General features: G+C 45.8%; 1 protein-coding gene across 1 annotated transcript in view; it reads right to left on the bottom strand.

Annotated features, from left to right (window-relative positions):
* LOC122923372 (sialic acid-binding Ig-like lectin 7) overlaps positions 1-18,440 on the bottom strand; it is a 54,761-nt gene extending 36,321 nt beyond the window's left edge. Inside the window, exons 1-3 of the mRNA XM_044274162.1 lie at positions 18,114-18,440; positions 13,115-13,492; positions 9,231-9,494 (exon numbers count right to left, since the gene is read on the bottom strand). Coding sequence (XP_044130097.1) covers positions 9,231-9,494; positions 13,115-13,346 — 496 coding nt within the window. The 5' untranslated portion in view covers positions 13,347-13,492; positions 18,114-18,440. The remainder of the gene's footprint in view (positions 1-9,230; positions 9,495-13,114; positions 13,493-18,113) is intronic.
* Positions 18,441-20,261: the final 1,821 nt, after the last annotated feature.

Genomic DNA, 20,261 nt, shown 5'->3' with positions numbered 1-20,261 from the left:
CCAACCATTTATTTGCCTCGCTTGCCAATCAATGGTGGGGTTATGTTTAGTGAGCCAGGGTAGCCCCAACACTAGAGGAGTCGGCAAACCGCTAAGGACGAAACATGACACATCCTCAACATGAGCATCACTCACAATTAAACGGATATTGTGAACTATGCCCTTTAATGACTTCTGAGAAAGTGGAGCGGAATCGATAGCAAACACAGGAATATCCTTTCTCAAAGCGCACACCTGGAAACCATGAGTTATCGCAAAGTGATTATCAATGAGATTGACCGCTGCTCCACTATCCACAAAAATCTCACAAAAAATGTTCTTGCTCTCTAGCGCCACCCTAGCCGGCAGGACAAAACGGGAACTACAAGCAAATGGAAAACCTTCAATCTCCGCCTCAACCCTGCCAATAGTAACAGACGGAACATTTTTCAAAGATTTTTTCCTCTTTGTTTCTTTATTATACCCAGAGAACTGCCTGAATCTCCTAGAGGGACAAATATTTGCCAAATGATTAATACCTCCACAACAAAAACAAACCCTCCCATGCGGGCTGAATCTTCTATTGTCAGAAGCAATCAACCCCAGCTGCATGGGCTCCTGCTCAGAAGGGGCTGACAGCGACTGAGACCCCTGCACAGAGAATGGGACCGCTGCACAGTCCTGGGACCGAGTATGACAGGAAGGAGAGATCTCTCTAAGACGCCTGTCAATACGAACGGCCTGAGACATAGCAGAGTCCAAAGAAATAGGCCTTTCATGAAAGGCGAATGCATCTTTCAATCCCTCTGAAAGACCATGGCAAAATTGACTTCGGAGCGCAGCATCATTCCAACCAGTATCAGCTGCCCATCTCCGAAATTCTGAGCAGTATATTTCTGCGGATTGTTTACCCTGGCATAGGAGACGTAATCTAGATCTTGTTGAAAGAGCCAGCCCCGGCGCAGCTTCAGCTTTGTCACTGATTCCTGGACATTGGTCTCCAGAATCTGCTGATACTGAGTGGAATCCATGCGTCCCTCAACTTTGACAAGATTCCCAGTCCCTGCACTGGCCACACAGCCCCACAGCATGATGGAACCACCACCATATTTTACTGTAGGTAGCAGGTGTTTTTCTTGGAATGCTGTGTTCTTTTTCCTCCATGCATAACGCCCCTTGTTATGGCCAAAAAACTCAATTTTAGTTTCATCAGTCCATAGCACCTTGTTCCAAAATGAAGCTGGCTTGTCCAAATGTGCTTTAGCGGCACCTCAAGCGGCACTTTTTGTGCTGTGGGCGGAGAAAAGGCTTCCTCTGCATCCCTCTCGCATACAGCATCTCCTTGTGTAAAGTGCGCCAAATGGTTGATTGATGCACAGTGACTCCATCTGCAGCAAGATGATGTTGTAGGTCTTTGGTGCTGGTCTGTGGGTTGACTCTGACTGTTCTCACCATTCGTCGCTTCTGTCTATCTGAGATTTTTCTTGGTCTGCCACTTCGAGTCTTAACTTGAGCTGAGCCTGTGGTCTTCCATTTCCTCAATATGTTCCTAACTGTGGAAACAGACAGCGGAAATCTCTGAGACAGCTTTCTGTATCCTTCCCCTAAACCATGATGGTGAACAATCTTTATCTTCAGGTCATTTGAGAGTTGTTTTGAGACCCCCATGTTGTTACTCTTCAGAGAAAATTAAAAGAGGGAAACTTACAATTGACCCCCTTAAATACTCTTTCTCACAATTGGATTCACCTGTGTATGTAGGTCAGGGGTCACTGAGCTTACCAAGCCAATTTGAGTTCCAATAATTAGTTCTAAAGGTTTTGGAATCAATAAACTGACAACAACAGCGACCACATGTAGCACCTGCCTAATTTTGTTTAAACAATTATAGCACACTTTCTGTAAATCCAATAAACTTCATTTCACTTCTCAATTATCACTGTGTGCGTCTCCTATATGATAGATTTAGCTGACATTTTATATCGTAACAACCAACGATTTATACAGGAAAATCATTGCGATTAACAAGGTTGCCCAAACTTTCGCATCCCACTGTATGTAGTCAGACCTGCTAAAATGTGAAGTTTCACGTATTTCGCCAAAATATTTGCATCATTAGTGCCGATTAGCGCAATCGCAAATATATTGGAGCACTCTATCTGCATATTAAGCCATTTTTTATATTCTGCAGACCCACACCTGTACTGCGCGCGCTTTCTGCGAATATAGAATTGTCGATTTTTGAAAATGATAACGAATTCTTGAATTCGCGAATATATGACGATTATTGTACAAAATATTAGTGAAATATTGCAAATTCGAATATTGCCCCTGCCGCTCATCACTAGCAGTTAAAATGCAAAGGTTCAATACATGGCAGACAGTCTGAATAGCACACCTTCACTGGGTAAACTAGCAAGCTAGAAGCCTAAAGCTCGGGAACCCCCCTAGGGGAAGGCAGAGGTGACTTGCGATAAGATCTGCAGGAAGACTAAAGGGGTGCACATTGGCTCTTATAGAGCCACGGAGTGCATGGTCTAAAGCTGAAGACCCGAGAGGAGAGTAGAGGCCCTGGTCAGAAACAGAGGAGAGGGACAACACCGGGTACATGGCATGTGACCGGCTGGACCTGGTACAGTAGTGATGAGTTCATACTTGGCCGAATACCTGTTCGGCTCGAGCATCGCTATGCTCGGCACATGGCTGTACTCGGCCGAGTACCACATGTGCTCGAGCAGCATATCTCCTTCGAGTCTCCTTCCCACACATTTTTTCCAGCTGCTAAGCAGCCAATACACGTGAAGGTAAGTACTGCCCTCACTGTAATGCCAGTAGCCATGTTGGCTGCTGGCATTACAGTAATTGGCTGGCCGGAATGCATCATCGGGTGCTATATAGCACCCGATTATGCAGGTTCGGCTCATTGCGAGTCAGGGAGAGCTGCACTTAGGAAGGGACAGATAGTGTAGGGAGATTGTGATCACAATATATTCCAGTGAATTACATTTCAAAGACCTAAAAGTCCTTTTAAGGACTATTGTGTGTGGTGGCAGCAATTTAATTGAGCAAAGTTGTACTCAAATTATTTTTTTATACTTTGTGAAATAGCGATTCTTTTGCTATATAGAAGGTGTCTGCAGTGACTTGTGACATCTGTGCAGCAATACCTTCTGTAATTTTTTTTCCATTATCCACATTTTTGCTGTTAACTGTGTAATCTGTGAATTGTGTGATCTGCGCTTCAACACCTTGTGTGGTTGTCAGGCCCAGATATAGGGAAAACATTATAATACAGAAAACATTATTTATTTCCCATAATCTATCTACATTTTTGCTGTCAACGGTGTTATCTGTGAATTATATTTCAATACTTTGTGTTGTTGTCAGACCCAGATATAGGGAAAAATATAAATATAAATGACATCAGAAAACAGTTTCTAACTGTACGTTCCACATGTTGGTCAGGCTTTGTGAGTAGCAGAGCGCAGTTGTGGAATACCAGCTGCAACATGGTCGTCGCCTTTCGAGTCAACTGCCACTATTCACAAGCGAGGAGTGGGCATTGATGTCAGACCTCTGTGAGGTTTTAAAAAAAACTTTGATGAATCCACACAGATGGTTAGTGGCCATAACGCTAATATCAGTGAAACTATCCCACTGCTGTGTCTACTCAAACGCTCGCTGCTCACAATTAAGGATGACGCTCTGAATGTGGCAGGCGAGGAAATGGGGGAGGACATTACACAGGGTGATAGCCAGACCACCCACAGTTCGTCTTCTCAGCGTGAATTGGACCATGAAGAGGAGGAGGAGGAGGAGCTGGAGACAGTTGCCTATGCTACAGAGGGTAGTACCCATGGAACTTTAATTCCATCTGTTCAGCCTGGATGGGCAGAAGAGGAGGAGGAGATGGAGAGTCATTCTGATGTCGACATCGACGTCTTGACTGTTGGTACTCTGGCACATATGGCTGACTTCATGTTTTGCTGCCTTTCCAGCGATCCTTGCGTTATATGCAATTTTAAAAAACACAGATTACTGGGTGTTCACCCTTCTCGATCCCCACTACAAAGAGAACTTCTCATCTCTCATTCCTGTGGTGGAGAGGATGAGTAAAACAGTGCTATACCAGAAGGTACTTGTTGAGAGATCGCTTCAAAATTTTACATCTGACAATGATGGCGTCAGAGTCTGTACTTCCTTAGGCAACCGAGAAAGGGAGACAAGGGGAACACACGGCAGTTCCAACGAAGGCAGGGCAACACTCTCCAAGGCATGGGACACTTTCATGACACCCCGCCAGCAACCTCATCCTGAAGCGCGGCCCAGTGGTACAAGGAGGGAAACGTTTTTGAAGATGGTGAACGAATACATAGCAGACCGTGTCAGCGTCTTAAATCATCCCTCAGTGCCTTACAACTACTAGATGTCCAAGCTGGGCACATGGCACAAACTTGTCTGAGCCTCAACTTATGTAGCAGTCTCTTATGCTGTTTGAAGACTCTGCTGGCAGGGTTTCCCAAGGGCATCCACCTAGATCTTCCCCAGCGGTGGAAGACATAGAATGCACTGACACACAACCACTTATGTTTCAGGATGATGAGGACATGGGAATACCACCTCAGCATGTCTCTGATGATGAAACACAGGTGCCAACTGCTGCGTCTTTCTGCAGTGTGCCGACTGAACAGGAGGTCAGGGAGGAAGACTGGGTGGAAGACGATGCAGGGGACGATGAGGTCCTAGACCCCAGATGCCACTGACTTTCAGAGTTCGGAGGAAGAGGCAGTGGTGAAACCGAGCCAACAGCATAGCAAAAGAGGGAGCAGTGGGCAAAAGCAAAACACCCGCCGCCAAGAGAGTCCACCTGCTACTGGCCACCGCCATCTGGGACCGAGCACCCCAAAGGCAGCTTCAAGGAGTTCCCTGGCGTGGCAGTTCATCAAACAATGTGCTGACGACAAGACCCGAGTGCACGTTGTGCCATCAGAGCCTGAAGTGAGGCATTAACGTTCTGAACCTGAGCACAACCTGCATGACCAGGCACCTGCATGCAAAGCATCACCTGCAGTGGAGTAAACACTTTAAAAACAAGGAACTCACTCAGGCTCCCCCTGCTACCTCTTCTGCTGCTGCCTTGGCCTCTTCCTCCGCCTCTGGAGGAATGTTGGCACCTGCCACCCAGCAAACAGAGTATGTACCACCAACACCACCACCTCCGTCACCAAGCATCTCCACCATGTCACACGGCAGCATTCAGCTCTCCATCTCACAAACATTTGAGAGAAAGCGTAAATTCCCACCTAGCCACCCTCGATCCCTGGCCCTGAAGGCCAGCATTTCTAAACTACTGGCCTATGAAATGCTGTCACTCAGGCTGGTGGACACAGACAGCTTCAAACAGCTCATGTCGCTTGCTGTCCCACAGTATGTTGTTCCCAGCCGCCACTACTTCTCCAAGAGAGCCGTGCCTTCCCTGCACAACCAAGTATCCGATAAAATCAAGTGTGCACTGCGCAACGCCATCTGTGGCAAGGTCCACCTAACCTCAGATACGTGGACCAGTAAGCACGGCCAGGGATGCTATATCTCCCTAACTGCACACTGGGCAAATGTAGTGGCGGCTGGGCCCCAGGCGGAGAGCTGTTTGGTGCACGTCCTTCCAAGGATCGCAGGGCAACATTCTTTGCCTCCTGTAGCCTCCCCCTCCTACTCGGCTTCCTCCTCCTCTTCTTCCACCTGCTCATCCAGTCAGCCACACACCTTCACCACCAACTTCAGCACAGCCCGGGGTAAACGTCAGCAAGCTATTCTGAAACTCATATGTTTGGGGAACAGGCCCCACACCGCGCAGGAGTTGTGGCGGGGTATTGAACAACAGACCGACGAGTGGTTGCTTCCGGTGAGCCTCAAGCCCGGCCTGGTGGTGTGCGATAGTGGGCTATATCTCGTCGCAGCTCTGGGACTAGCCGGTTTGACGCACATCCCTTCCCTGGCTCATGTGCTGAATTTAGTGGTGCAGAAGTTCATTCACAACTACCCCGACATGTCAGAGCTACTGCATAAAGTGCGGGCCGTCTGTGCGCGCTTCCGGCGTTCACATCCTGCCGCTGCTCGCCTGTCTGCACTACAGCGTAACTTCGGCCTTCCCGCTCACTGCCTCATATGCGACGTACCCACCAGGTGGAACTCCACCTTGCACATGCTGAACAGACTGTGCGAGCAGCAGCAGGCCATAGTGGAGTTTAAGCTGCAGCACGCACGGGTCAGTCGCACTGCGGAACAGCACCACTTCCCCACCAATGACTGGGCCTCCATGCAAGACCTGTGTGCCCTGTTGCACTGTTTCGAGTACTCCACCAACATGGCCAGTGGCGATGACGCCGTTATCAGCCTTACAATACCACTTCTATGTCTCCTTGAGAAAACACTTAGGGCGATGATGGAAGAGGAGGTGGCCCAGGAGGAGGAGGAGGAAGAGGGGTCATTTTTAGCACTTTCAGGCAATCTCTTCGAAGTGACTCAGAGGGAGGTTTTTTGTAACAGCAGAGGCCAGGTACAAATGTGGCCAGACAGGGCCTACTACTGGAGGACGAGGAGGACGATGAAGAGGAGGAGGTGGAGGAGGAGGATGAGGGTGAAGCATGTTCACAGCGGGGTGGCACCTAACGCAGCTCGGGCCCATCACTGGTGCGTGGCTGGGGGGAAACGCCTCCCACATTGGACAGCTTGTCCATACCTCTGGGCAGCCTGGCACACATAAGCGACTACATGCTGCAGTGCCTGCGCAACGACAGCAGAGTTGCCCACATTTTAACGTGTGCGGACTACTGGGTTGCCACCCTGCTGGATCCCCGGTACAAAGACAATGTGCCCACCTTACTTCCTACACTGGAGCGTGATAGGAAGATGCACGAGTACAAGCGCACGTTGGTAGACGCGCTACTGAGAGCATTCCCAAATGTCACAGGGGAACAAGTGGAAGCCCAAGGCGAAGACAGAGGAGGAGCATAAGTTCACCAATGCAGCTGTGTCACGGCCAGCCCCTCTGAGGGCAGGGTTAGCATGGCAGAGATGTGGAAAAGTTTTGTCAACACGCCACAGCTAACTGCACCACCACCTGATACGCAACGTGTTAGCAGGAGGCAACATTTCACTGACACGGTGGAACAGTACGTGTGCACACCCCTCCACCTACTGACTGATGGTTCGGTCCCATTCAACTTCTGGGTCTCCAAATTATCCACGTGGCCAGAGCTAGCCTTTTATGCCTTGGAGGTGCTGGCCTGCCCGGCGGCCAGCGTTTTGTCTGAACGTGTATTCAGCACGGCAGGGGGCGTCATTACAGACAAACGCAGCCGCCTGTCTACAGTCAATGTGGACAAGCTGACGTTCATAAAAATGAACCAGGCATGGATCCCACAGGACCTGTCCATCCCTTGTGCAGAATAGACATTTATAACTACCTCCCCTTAACCATATATTATTGTACTCCAGTGCACTTCATTCAATCCTTTTTTTATTTTCATTTTACCATTATATGGCGGGGCAACCCAAAGTTGAATGAACCTCTCCTCTGTCTGGGTGCCGGGCCTAAAAATATCTGATAGTGGCCTGTTCCAGTGTTGGGTGACATGAAGCCTGATTCTCTGCTATGGGACCTCTCTCCTCTGTCTGGGTGCCGGGGCCTAAAAATATCTGACAGTGGCCTGTTCCAGTGTTGGGTGACGTGAAGCCTGATTCTCTGCTATGACATGAAGCCTGAATCTCTGATATGGGACCTCTCTCCTCTGTATGGGTGCAGGGGCCTAAAAATATCTGACAGTGGCCTGTTCCAGTGTTGGGTGACATAAAGCATGATTCTCTGCTATGACATGAAACCTGATTCTCTGCTATGGGACCTCTCTCCTCTGTCTGGGTGCCGGGGCCTAAAAATATCTGACAGTGGCCTGTTCCAGTGTTGGGTGACGTGAAGCCTGATTCTCTGCTATGACATGAAGCCTGAATCTCTGATATGGGACCTCTCTCCTCTGTCTGGGTGCCGGGGCCTAAAAATATCTGACAATGGCCTGTTCCAGTGTTGGGTGACGTGAAGCCTAATTCTCTGCTATGACATGAAGCCTGATTCTCTGCTATGGGACCTCTCTCCTCTGTCTGGGTGCCGGGGCCTAAATATCTGACAGTGGCCTGTTCCAGTGGTGGGTGACATGAAGCCTGATTCTCTGCTATGGGACCTCTCTCCAATTGATATTGGTTAATTTTAATTTATTTTATTTTTATTTTAATTCATTTCCCTATCCACATTTGTTTGCAGGGGATTTGCCTACATTGTGCTGCCTTTTGCAGCCTTTTAGCCCTTTCCTGGGCTGTTTTACAGCCCTTTTAGTGCCATAAAGTTCTGGTCCCCATTGACTTTAATGGGGTTCAGGTTCGGGGCGAAGTTCGGGTCGAGTTCCGATCCCGAACCTGAACATTTCCGGGAAGTTCGGCCGAACTTCTCATACCCGAACATCCAGGTGTTCGCTCAACTCTAATCACTAATTGTTACATTAAATAATATTATTTTATTTAAAATAAAATAGTCTTAGGAAGCGTCAGAGCATCAAATAACTATTTACCAAATCTATTTGGACCTGAATTGAATTTCTTTAGCAATTTCTTAGAATTGTACCCAAAGCAGATTTCAAGAAATTTGCTTCTCCCTCCTTCTGTATTCAAGGGATTGTCTCGCTGGTTAATATGTTTAAGAGATGCTTAGTATGGGAGAAAAAGATGATAGAAGTCACAGTCACCTCATTGATCCCCAGCTACTATCATCTGGATTCTTTCTGTTTCCACCACAGGTCTGTAATTCCTGGTCCTACCTAACATAATAATTTGACCATTAAGCAAGTCCCTGGATGAAGTTGGTCACTGTTGTGCCCAGTAATTGGATTAATGGTCACATTTCTTGTGAGAAAGACTAGGAAGCAGAGACCAGAGGGGGAATGGAAAAGTGTTGAGCAGGAGAAGTGACAGATCGGTAAAGTTATTATGACTTTTATTCTTTATATGTTTAATTAATTTTATTAAAAAAATTTCAGTTGGACAACCTCTTTGGAAGTGAGAAAAGATCAGTTTTTTCAACATGATATTGACAAATGATATGAATTGAAAGAATAGTAGCCATTGCTTGGTGCAAAGAACTTGAGGAAGCTTAAGAGGCAAAAATTGAAGATGGAAGAATATCTGTAAAACCAATATGTACTTACAGTCAAAATTAAGATAAATGTGTTTTTGAGTTGTCTTCCCGCTGGAGCTTGTCATCTCACATGTGATTGTTTCCTGGTCATCCTCTATAGATGGGGTAAATGTAATTGTAGATGAATTCTTCCAGATTCCAGCCACATTACTCTTCTTCCATTGGAAAGCTAAGGAATTCCCTGGGCAGTTTCTTAAGGGAGCGCAGGTCACTGTCTTATTTACACCAGCAATCAGTGATCCAACATCCGAGATGACGGGTTCTTCTGTCAGATCTGCATGAGGGGACAATCTGCTTACATCAAATACTTAAATACATAAAGGGAATCAACAAGGTAAAAGAGGAGAGAATATTTAAAAGAAGAAAAACTGCTACAAGAGGACCTAGTTTTAAATTAGAGGGGCAAAGGTTTAACAGTAATATCAGGAAGTATTACTTTACTGAGAGAGTAGTGGATGCATGGAATAGCCTTCCTGCAGAAGTGGTAGCTGCAAATACAGTGAAGGAGTTTAAGCATGCATGGGATAGGCATAATGCCATCCTTCATATAAGATAGGGCCAGGGGCTATCCATAGTATTCAGATATATTGGGCAGACTAGATGGGCCAAATGGTTCTTATCTGCCGACACATTCTATGTTTCTATGTGGCTTCTAATTGTTAGGATTGTGGGGAAAATTTTAAGTGTTGGAGAAAAAGTTCCAAAGTATAAAAGATGCATGGGTGAAATTGTAAGTGAAGATGGGATTAGGAAGATATACTTTGGAAGGTAGCCTGATTAACGTAATAATATATATTTATAAATACAGAATTACCCAGTAACAGTGATCCCCACAGCACCCTATAAAAGTGACTTCCACAGTGCACCCATAACAGTGACCTCCACAGCACCCTATAACAGTGACCTCCACAGCAGCCCATCACAGTGACATCCATAATAGTGACTTCACAGAGGCCCCCATAACAGTGACCTCCACAGTGCCTTCATAACAATGACATCCACAGAGCCCCCAAACAATGGCATCCACAGTGTACCCATAAAAGTGACATCCACAGAGGTCCCATAATAGTGACATGCATAGTGTCACCATAATAGTGACATCTACAGAGCCAACATAATAGTGAAATCCACAGTGCTCCCCATACCAGTGACCTCCACAGTGCCCCCATAATAGTGACATCCACAGTGCCCCCATAACAGTAACATCCACCGAGACCCCCAAACAATGACATCCACAGTGCCCCATAACAGTGACATATACAGAGACCCCATAAGTGACATCCATAATACCCCCATTACAGTGGCATCCATAATACCCCCATAACAGTAACCTCCACAGTGCCCCTATAACAGTGATATACACAGTGCTCCCATAACAGTGACATCCACAGTGCCCCCATAACAGTGACATCCACAGTGCCCCCATAACAGTGACATCCACAGTGTCCCCCTAACAGTGAGATCCACACTGCCCCATAACAGTGACATCCACAGTGTCCCCCTAACAGTGACATCCACACTGCCCCATAACAGTGACCTCAACAGTGTCCCCATAACAGTGACATCCTGTCACGGATGGTGTAACAGAAAACAAGAAGTTACAAATAAGCATCCGACTGGCTTGATCCGAAACTAAGGAACAAAAGAGTGACCCCTATTTAGGCCCTGAAACTCTCCCTGTCTTCTCAGCCCATGCAAAGATATCTATGATAGAAAATTGCATGCCCTCATGCCTTGACTGTATGACACCTGAACACCCTATAATAGTGAGGGGACACTACCACCGGCTCCCTACACTTAATACGGAGGGAGTCAGGGTCACCTAGGATGAAGCAAACAGGAAAACACAAATTAATTAACAGACTTATCTGTAGAAGTATCAGTTGTAGCATCCAGCATGTACACACTCCAGGAAGTTGTATAAACCGCAAAGTGATGCAGTATGGGAGGGGATTTAAAGGGATGCAATCAGTGCAACTAGATGACAGCTGAGAGAGGGAAACGAGATGACAAAACGAAAGCAAAACAAAAGAACCTCAAGCAGGAGGTTCTGAAGAACGTCTGTCAGAGCTTCTCAGATGTCTGGCGGTGACACATCCACAGTGCACCCATAACAGTGATATCCGCAGTGTCCCCAAAATGCTGAAAAAATGGAAGGTCCCAGAGAGCTGAAACTCAGACTAAAACCTTTGGAAGCACTTGACTTACCAATATGCAATTTGGTGCAATTTGGTCCAGTTTTTGGGACATAAATAAAGCTAGTCTGTTTTCACTCAAAAACCTGTTGCAACACTTCTACAGGTAATAATTGTACTTTCCCCCATTACAGGCGGCATACTGTATATTTTACTGCCTTTATTGTGCCTTTGCACCTTTGATTTCCAAAAACCTGTTGCAAATTTTCTACATCTATTAAGTGTACAAATAAGTGTATTCCCAGCGTCACTGGCAGCAGATATTTTGCTGCAGACATTGCTCAATTGTGCCTTTTTGTTTTCAAAAACCTGTGGCAAAGCTTTTACAGTTATAAGGAAAACCAAAATATATTTTTTTGCATAGCTCACCCTAAATTTGTGTAATCCAGACACTGCCGTAATATGAAGAAAAAGGCAGCACGGATGAATCTCCCAGATCTAGGGTCATGAGAGACTTTAGTAACAAATTTTCAATAGATCCAGCACCTTGGAATTTAAAATAAAATGTATTATTTAAATAAATAAAAAATAAATTCTCAAGGTGTCCTCGGGGGACAGATTTCATGCAGATTGCTCTTCATCAAGCCCTGCGTGAAACGTGCCACCCCCCACAGGGACACAATGGAGTTTTTTATTCCTGTAATTAAAAATTACATTTATTTTAAATTCCAAAGTGCTGGATCTATTAAATTTTTTTTACAGTTATACCCTTATACAAAAAAGATTTTTTTTTTTCTAGGATCACTGGCAGCATATATTTTTGCCGCAGACTGTGTCCAATTGTGCATTTTTCTGGGGGAAAAAATTGTTGAAAATGATATTAGAAAAATTCAGTTTAACGCAGACTAGTTTGCCTAATCTCAGTTGCTACATATTGCAGCAGTGGACCCTGTTGGTGCCAGACCTAGGACAAGCTCGGGTGGTGGGAGCAGTGGTAGAAATGATGTGATCATTACTGGTGGGAGTATCTCCCATGTAAATTTGTATCATAGGACCAGCCATTATTATATTGAACTCTATCCAGTTGCTATATTTTTTTCTAAAAAGTTCATGAAAATCCATTTATGAAATTTGACTGAACTAACATAAATTCTACTGGACTCTGTTCAACTGTGATTTAAAAAAAAAAACAACTATCAAGCGGCTATACTGTAAATAAATGACATTATGTTATAATAATATGACAATAACATTAGATATACCATATTTATAGAAGGAAGGGGGGGTTCCAGGACTGAGGGAGGCCAATAGAAAGAGAGCTAGAAAAGGTGGTCATGTGGACGTGGCAGATGCCAAAGGTATAAGGAGATTCAAGAGTGAGCGGCCGAGGAGAATCATGGTAATGGGGCCGAATGACATATGGCGTATTCAAGCTGCTCATGATGATGGTGGCTGTCTCAGTAGAAGGGAGTATAGAAGCATGTAGAGCTTCAGGAGGTGTTCCTTATTGTATAAGTTGTAGCCTCGTGCACATCTACATCACAGCGGTATCTGATGACATCACATTCGCTCACCAGTCACGGTAACAGAGGTGGACATTTCTCCATGATAACAATATTTCCCTTAACTGTTTTCGTCTTCCAGAAATCTTTAGTAATATACCCCCTCATCTTCTCTCCTGGCATCAGTTATGGTCAGGGTGTAGTCACCTCTACATCACAGCGATATCTGGTGATATCACACATTCGCTCACACTTACCAGTAACTTTAATAGCGGTGGTCACTTTGTAATAATTATATTTCACTGCACTGTCTTTACTTTCCTGAAATCTGAAATAATACACCCCCTCATCTTCTCTCCTGGCATCAGTTATGGTCAGGGTGCAGTCTCCGGAATCTGGGTTGCCCATCAGATTGAAGTTTGTCTTTTGCGCGTCACTGGATTTATCATTAGTGGCTACGACATATTTTAGTTGTACAGGCATCCGCATCCAGTAACCAAATGAATCACTGAATGTATTTCTATAGTCAGCAGTGAAATTACAAGGAATCGTGACACAGAGACCCTCCTGTACCTTGACACTGGAAGCCACTGTGATAGAATAGTATGGAATATGTACGACCTGAGGTGTGAGACCTGCAGAAGGTTAAAGAGTGGGATTATTACATATCAGATATTACATGCATCAAATAATCCACAGAAATCTTGAGCTTCTCTCATTTGTAATTCTTATCTATTTCTTTCCTTATTAAAGCTCAGCCTAATCTCACTAACTATAGTACATGTCTATATGTATTGGAACATTCATACCAAGGGGTATAACGTGGTGTAACGTGGCTGCCCTCTTGGACAGAAGTCTTATTTCTTTTTGCCCCTGGGTGATGATAACTAGAGATGAGTGAAGTTATGAAAAATGTGATTTGGTTGCTTCACCGAATTTCACTTAGAAATTTGATTAATCACAAAGTAATTTGTCACAAAGCGCATTTCGTTGTATGCAGGGGCGCACCACCAATGAGGCCAGGTGAGGCAATCACCTCAGGCAGCACCAGATAGGGGCAAGAGGGGGGCAGCGGAAGGGCCATGGGCAATGAGCGCTTTCATTGTGGCAAAGAGGTTAGGTTAATAAATTGGCATTGGGGGTGGCGCTGTTTCAGTTTTCACCTCAGGCAGCAGAAAGACTAGGTGCACCCCTGTTTGTATGTAGCAGATGCAATAATTGGGGAACGGCAATTGCGCTGCCCCCCCCCCCATTGAACACTATATGCCGCGTTCATCGCTGATTGCGGCATCTGAGGCTACAATTTAGGCCTTTCAGGGGTTAATCAGGGGTGAAAAAAATACTCCCCTTATTCATTTGCTGGCATTGCGGCCTTTTTAATTGAAGACACCGGGCAAAATCTCACCTGGTGACGTGATGATGTCATCCCGCAGGCCAGGCGTGGTGACATCATACGTCACCCTGAGCAAAATTTCATGCGGTTTCTGCAATCAAGATGTCTGTGAAAGTCTCTTCATGTCCAAATTAATGAGGCAAGTATGTTACCACGAAGCATGATGAAATTTGGCTTTGCAGCGAATCACATTTTTCCTGAAATTCTGATTAAAGTCCACTCTGTTAACTTCGATTTGCTCAACACTATGAATGCTTTACCTCCCCAGAGTAAGCGTAGCTTTAGATGAAAGATTTTGGTAACAGGTTTCAGCATGAACTTGGTGCCGAAAACCAGGCCAAATCTGCTCTAAAACCGCCTCCAATTGGTCTGAATAGGAGGTATTGCCGCAGTTTAAGGGCCCAAGGTTTTTACCGCATCATTTTTAAGAAAACACCAAGAATATACAGGACAGGTCTATTCTTAGTGCGGTTACTGTGTGGTCCCCAAGCTAAGCCGGATCGGGAGCCCATTCGTGATTTGGCTCCATTCAATGGAGCTAAACGTTGAGAACTAAGAGAAGAAGCTATGGCACAGTGCAGCGATTTCTGATGTGGGACACGCAGAGGATTGTGTCGTCAACAAAATCCTCCATGTGCACCTACCCTAACAGAAGCTTTGAAGGGATGTGAACTGCTGTCTTCTGGATCAACTTGCAGGATAACAGGCCAAACTGGATGTCTTTTTTCGGCCTTACATACTATGTAACTATGTTCAGTCAAGCAGGTATCACCGCTTAGGCTACTTTCACACTAGCGGCACGGACCTCCAGCGGGCTGTGTGCCCCCAGACTGCCGCTCCATCCCCATTGACTATAATGGGGCGGGGCGGAGTTCTGGCAGAGGCATGGCAGCGCACGGCAAGAGGCTGCCGGAATAAAACAACGACATGTTCGACATTTATTCCGGCAGCCTCTCGTCGTGGGCTTCCGTGCCTCCGCCGGAACTCTGCACCTGCCCCCATTATAGTCAATGGGCACGGAGCGGCACTCCGGGGGCACATGTTCACTAGAGGCAGGACGGATCCGACAGGCTGTTCACCCGATGGAACAGCCTGCCAGAGGTCCGTGCCGCTAGTGTGAAAGTAGCCTTAATTACAATGCCACGGGTGCTTTCAGAGGAAACCTCTTGACCATTTTAAGGAGTGTAATTTCTGGTTTCCTGCTGCCTGCAGATTGGAGCTCTGTGTGCTGAGTGAAGCTATGGCCTCAGTTGTACAGCTGACCAGAATCGTGGCTTTACTGTGGTCTACCTGAAAACTACCATCCCTGGAGATTGACCCAGCAGGGTCACCCTGACACATCAAGTCCCAAGAGACAACCTCTTGACCTGGTAAGGGCCAAGTTTACTGAGGCTTGTCAATCAGGGTAAAGCAGCAATCTGGAGTTTTCCTATATCCTTTAGAACTCCACTTGTAGCCAGAAGCAGTCTACTCCATCATATAGCACCTGACCTGGTGGCCTTCTGAACTGACTCCTCCTCTCCTTTCTCTGTACCACCTGTAATACAATCCTGATCATAAGTTTAAGACCACTTAAAAAATGGCAAACAATTATATTTAGCATGGCTGGATCTTAACAAGGTTCCAAGTAGAGCTTCAACATGCAACAAGAAGAAATAGGAGGGAGACAAAACATTTTTTGAGCATTCAATTTAATGAAAACAACAAATAAACTGAAACCGGCTGTTTTTCAGCTGATCCAAATTTTAGGACCACATGCCTTTAAAAGGCCAAATCTGTGCAAAGATGTGGATTCATTGTCATCTTCTGTCAGGTAGTCACACGTTGTGATGGCAAAGGCAAAAAAACTCTCCCTTTTTGAACGTGGTCGGGTTGTTGAACTGCATAAGCAGGGTCTCTCACAGCGCGCCATCTCTGCTGAGGTGGGACGCAGTAAGACAGTCATTTGGAATTTCTTAAATGATCCTGAGGGTTATGGAACAAAAAAGTCAAGTGGAAGACCCAAAATAAATTCATCAGCTCTGAGCCGGAGGATCCAATTGGCTGTCCGTCAAGACACTGTATGATCCTCGACCCAAATTAAGGCCCTCACTGGTGCTGACTGCAGCCCCATAACCATCAGACGGCATCTGAGACTGAAGGGCTTCAAAAACAAAAAACGTCTTCAAAGACCTCGTCTCCTTGAACGCCACAGAACTGCTCATATGGACTTTGCAAGAGATCACCAAACATGGGACATTGAAAGGTGGAAGAAAGTTTTATTCTCTGTTGAGAAAAAATTTAACCTTGATGGTCCTGATGGTTTCCAACGTTACTGGCATGACAAGCAGATCCCGCCTGAGATGTTTTCTACGCGCCACAGTGGAGGGGGCGCATAATGGTCTGGGGTGCTTTTTCCTTCAGTGGAACAATGGAGCTTCAGGAAGTGCAGGGGCGTCAAACGGCCGCTGGCTATGTCCAGATGTTGCAGAGAGCATTCCTCATGACTGAGGGCCCTCGTCTGTGTGGTAACGACTGGGTTTTTCAACAGGACATCGCTACAGTACACAATGCCCGCAGGACAAGGGACTTCTTCCAGGAGAATAACATCACTCTTTTGGCCCATCCTGTGTGTTCCCCTGATCTAAATCCAATTGAGAACCTTTGGGGATTGATGGCAAGGGAAGCTTACAAAAATGGACCAGACAGTAGATGGTTCCAGACAGTAGATGGCCCTCGTGCGGCCGTCTTCACCACTTGGAGAAATGTTCCCACTCACCTCATGGAAACGCTTGCATCAATCTATATGGACAATTAGAAAAGCGCACCTGTAACCTCATGGCTGAATTAGTGTTTGCTCCGTCCTCATCCAGGAACATGGACACCCACATCTCGCGTGATTTTGCTCAATCCTATCAAACTGCCGATCACGTGTATCTGCCACGTGACTCCACAGCGTCGGCCGGCGAAACTCCCCTTACTCCTGGTATATAGTATTCTGTGCTATGTAAGTGTTACACTTCTTTTGAACCATGGCTTATGTGCCCTTTTTTGCCATTTAAGTATTTATGGATGTTATAATAAGATTATGGATATGCAAGCATCCTCTTTTGGGAGACTTTAATAGAGGTTTACATTTATAGCAATACATGACAAGAGGGGGTTTTTATGTTATGTTTTGTGCTTTATACAGCGCATGCATATACTGTATATTTATTACATCTTTCTGATACCTGTGATTGGATAATGTGAATTCACTGTTGATATTAGAACACATAGGTCATGTCGTGTCATTATGTATTGAGCTGTCCTATGATAATATACATGGTAGTACGCCTAGGTAACTCCAAGCAATGGATTATAAGTTCAGCTCTAACAATATAAAAGGTTGATAATTAATTGAATTTGACCAGCACAGTTAACTAATGGTAATCCGGAATCCACCGGTCATTAGTGACGGTACAACAGTATTATTGGTATTGTGCATAGATCCTGCAAATATTGTACTGTCGCCAGCAGGAATGATGTAAGTGGGGAACCGTTCGTGTTGTTGCAGTATTGTCTTGTAATCACTGCTATTAATGTAATCGGTCCACAATTATGCATTTATATATATATTTAAAATAATAAAGATTGAATTTATAATTTATGTGTGTGTTTATATATTTGGTGAATCATTAACAGATACACTTGGAGTGAGTACTTCACAAATAAGGTTAGTTCTACATTTCTGGTTCTCTCCTTATCTCCCAAACCTGATCTTATTTGTCTCAGCGAGGCACAGTAAGGCTTTATGAGGTATTACTTCTTTATGGCATGTTTAGCCCCTTGCACCTCTACATCACAGCGATATCTGGTGATATCACACATTCGCTCACACTTACCAGTGACTTTAATAGTGGTGGTCACTTCTTTGTAATAATTATATTTCACTTTACCGTCTTTGCTTTCTTGAAATCGTAAATAATACACCCCCTCATCTTCTGTCCTGGCATCAGTTATGGTCAGGGTGCAGTCTCCAGAATCTGGATTTCCCGTCAGTTTGAAGTTTGTTTTTTGCCCAGCACTGGATTCATCATTGGTGGCTACGATAGATTCTGAATAGAGCTCTCTCCAGTATCCAAAGGAATTACAGAATGTATTTGTATCGGCAGCAGTGAATTTACAAAGAATCGAGACACTAAGACCTTTCTGTACACTGACACTGGAGTTCACTTCAATAACTTCACACGCTACCGTGCATTCCCAAGTCTAATTCTGTCCGCAAACGTATACCTGTCATCCAGGGCCTGAATACTAGGCCTACAATTTATATTCAGCTAAATCTTTCATTATTGCTGTGGCTGGTCAAGTTATTTGGTGTCCGTTAAAGCACAGTTTTAGTTCTGGGTTGAAATGCAATTTCCAACTTAGCAATTCTCTAAATCAGTGGTTTCTGCTGTATCAGGCTTACTTTAAATCTATCCATAAAAGGGTATATTAGATTGAAGGTGCACATAGGGTCATTCTCAATAACTTCACACGCTACTGTGCATTCCCAAGACTAATTCTGTCCATAAACGTATACCTGTGGTTACTGCTGTGCCTGTATTAGTGTAATACGGTACCTAAATAGATCGCCAGGTAGTGTTAGGTGCCTGTAAAAAAAGGCCTGAATTTGAATTCAATACATTGGGCCAAATAATTTTTTTCTTATTGTGGTGAACGGTAACAATGAGGAAAACATCTAGTAAGGGACTCGGACGCGGACATGGTCGTGGTGGTGTTAGTGGACCCTCCGGTGCTGGGAGAGGACGTGGCCGTTCTGACACAGCCACATGTCATAGTGAACCAACTACCTCAGGTCCCAGTAGCCGCCAGAATTTACAGCGATATATGGTGGGGCCCAATGCCGTTCTAAGGATGGTAAGGCCTGAGCAGGTACAGGCATTAGTCAATTGGGTGGCAGACAGTGGATCCAGCACGTTCACATTATCTCCCACCCAGTCTTCTGCAGAAAGCGCACAGATGGCGCCTGAAAACCAACCCCATCAGTCTGTCACATCACCCCCATGCATACCAGGGAAACTGTCCGAACCTCAAGTTATACAGCAGTCTCTTATGCTGTTTGAAGACTCCGCTGGCAGGGTTTCCCAAGGGCATCCACCTAGCCCTTCCCCAGCGGTGGAAGATATAGAATGCACTGACGCACAACCACTTAAGTTTCCTGATGATGAGGACATGGGAATTCCACCTCAGCAGGTCTCTGATGATGACGAAACACAGGTGCCAACTGCTGCGTCTTTCTGCAGTGTGCAGACTGAACAGGATGTCAGGGATCAAGACTGGGTGTAAGATGATGCAAGGGACGATGAGGTCCTAGACCCCACATGGAATGAAGGTCGTGCCACTGACTTTCACAGTTCGGAGGAAGAGGCAGTGGTGAGACCGAGCCAACAGCGTAGCAAAAGACGGAGCAGTGGGCAAAAGCAGAACACCCGCCGCCAAGAGACTCCGCCTGCTACTGACCGCCGTCATCTGGGACCGAGCACCCCAAAGGCAGCTTCATGGAGTTCCCTGGCATGGCACTTCTTCCAACAATGTGCTGACGATAAGACCCAAGTGGTTTGCACGCTGTGCCATCAGAGCCTGAAGCAAGACATTAACGTTCTGAACCTTAGCACAACCTGCATGACCAGGCACCTGCATGCAAAGCATGAACTGCAGTGGAGTAAACACCTTAAAAACAAGGAAGTCGCTCAGGCTCCCCCTGCTACCTCATCTGCTGCGGCCGCCTCGGCCTCTTCTGCTGCTGCCGCCTCGGCCTCTTCTGCTGCTGCCGCCTTGGCCTCTTCCTCCGCCTCTGGAGGAACGTTGGCACCTGCCATCCAGCAAACAGGGGATGTACCACCAACACCACCACCTCCGTCACCAAGCGTCTCAACCATGTCACACGGCAGCGTTCAGCTCTCCATCTCACAAACATTTGAGAGAAAGCGTAAATTCCCACCTAGACACCCTCGATCCCTGGCCCTGAATGCCAGCATTTCTAA

This window comes from Bufo gargarizans, unplaced genomic scaffold (assembly GCF_014858855.1).
Source record: "Bufo gargarizans isolate SCDJY-AF-19 unplaced genomic scaffold, ASM1485885v1 original_scaffold_1526_pilon, whole genome shotgun sequence".
Taxonomy (NCBI): domain Eukaryota; kingdom Metazoa; phylum Chordata; class Amphibia; order Anura; family Bufonidae; genus Bufo; species Bufo gargarizans.
Note: the sequence above shows the minus strand (reverse complement) of the source record. Positions and strands in the feature narration are given on the sequence as shown.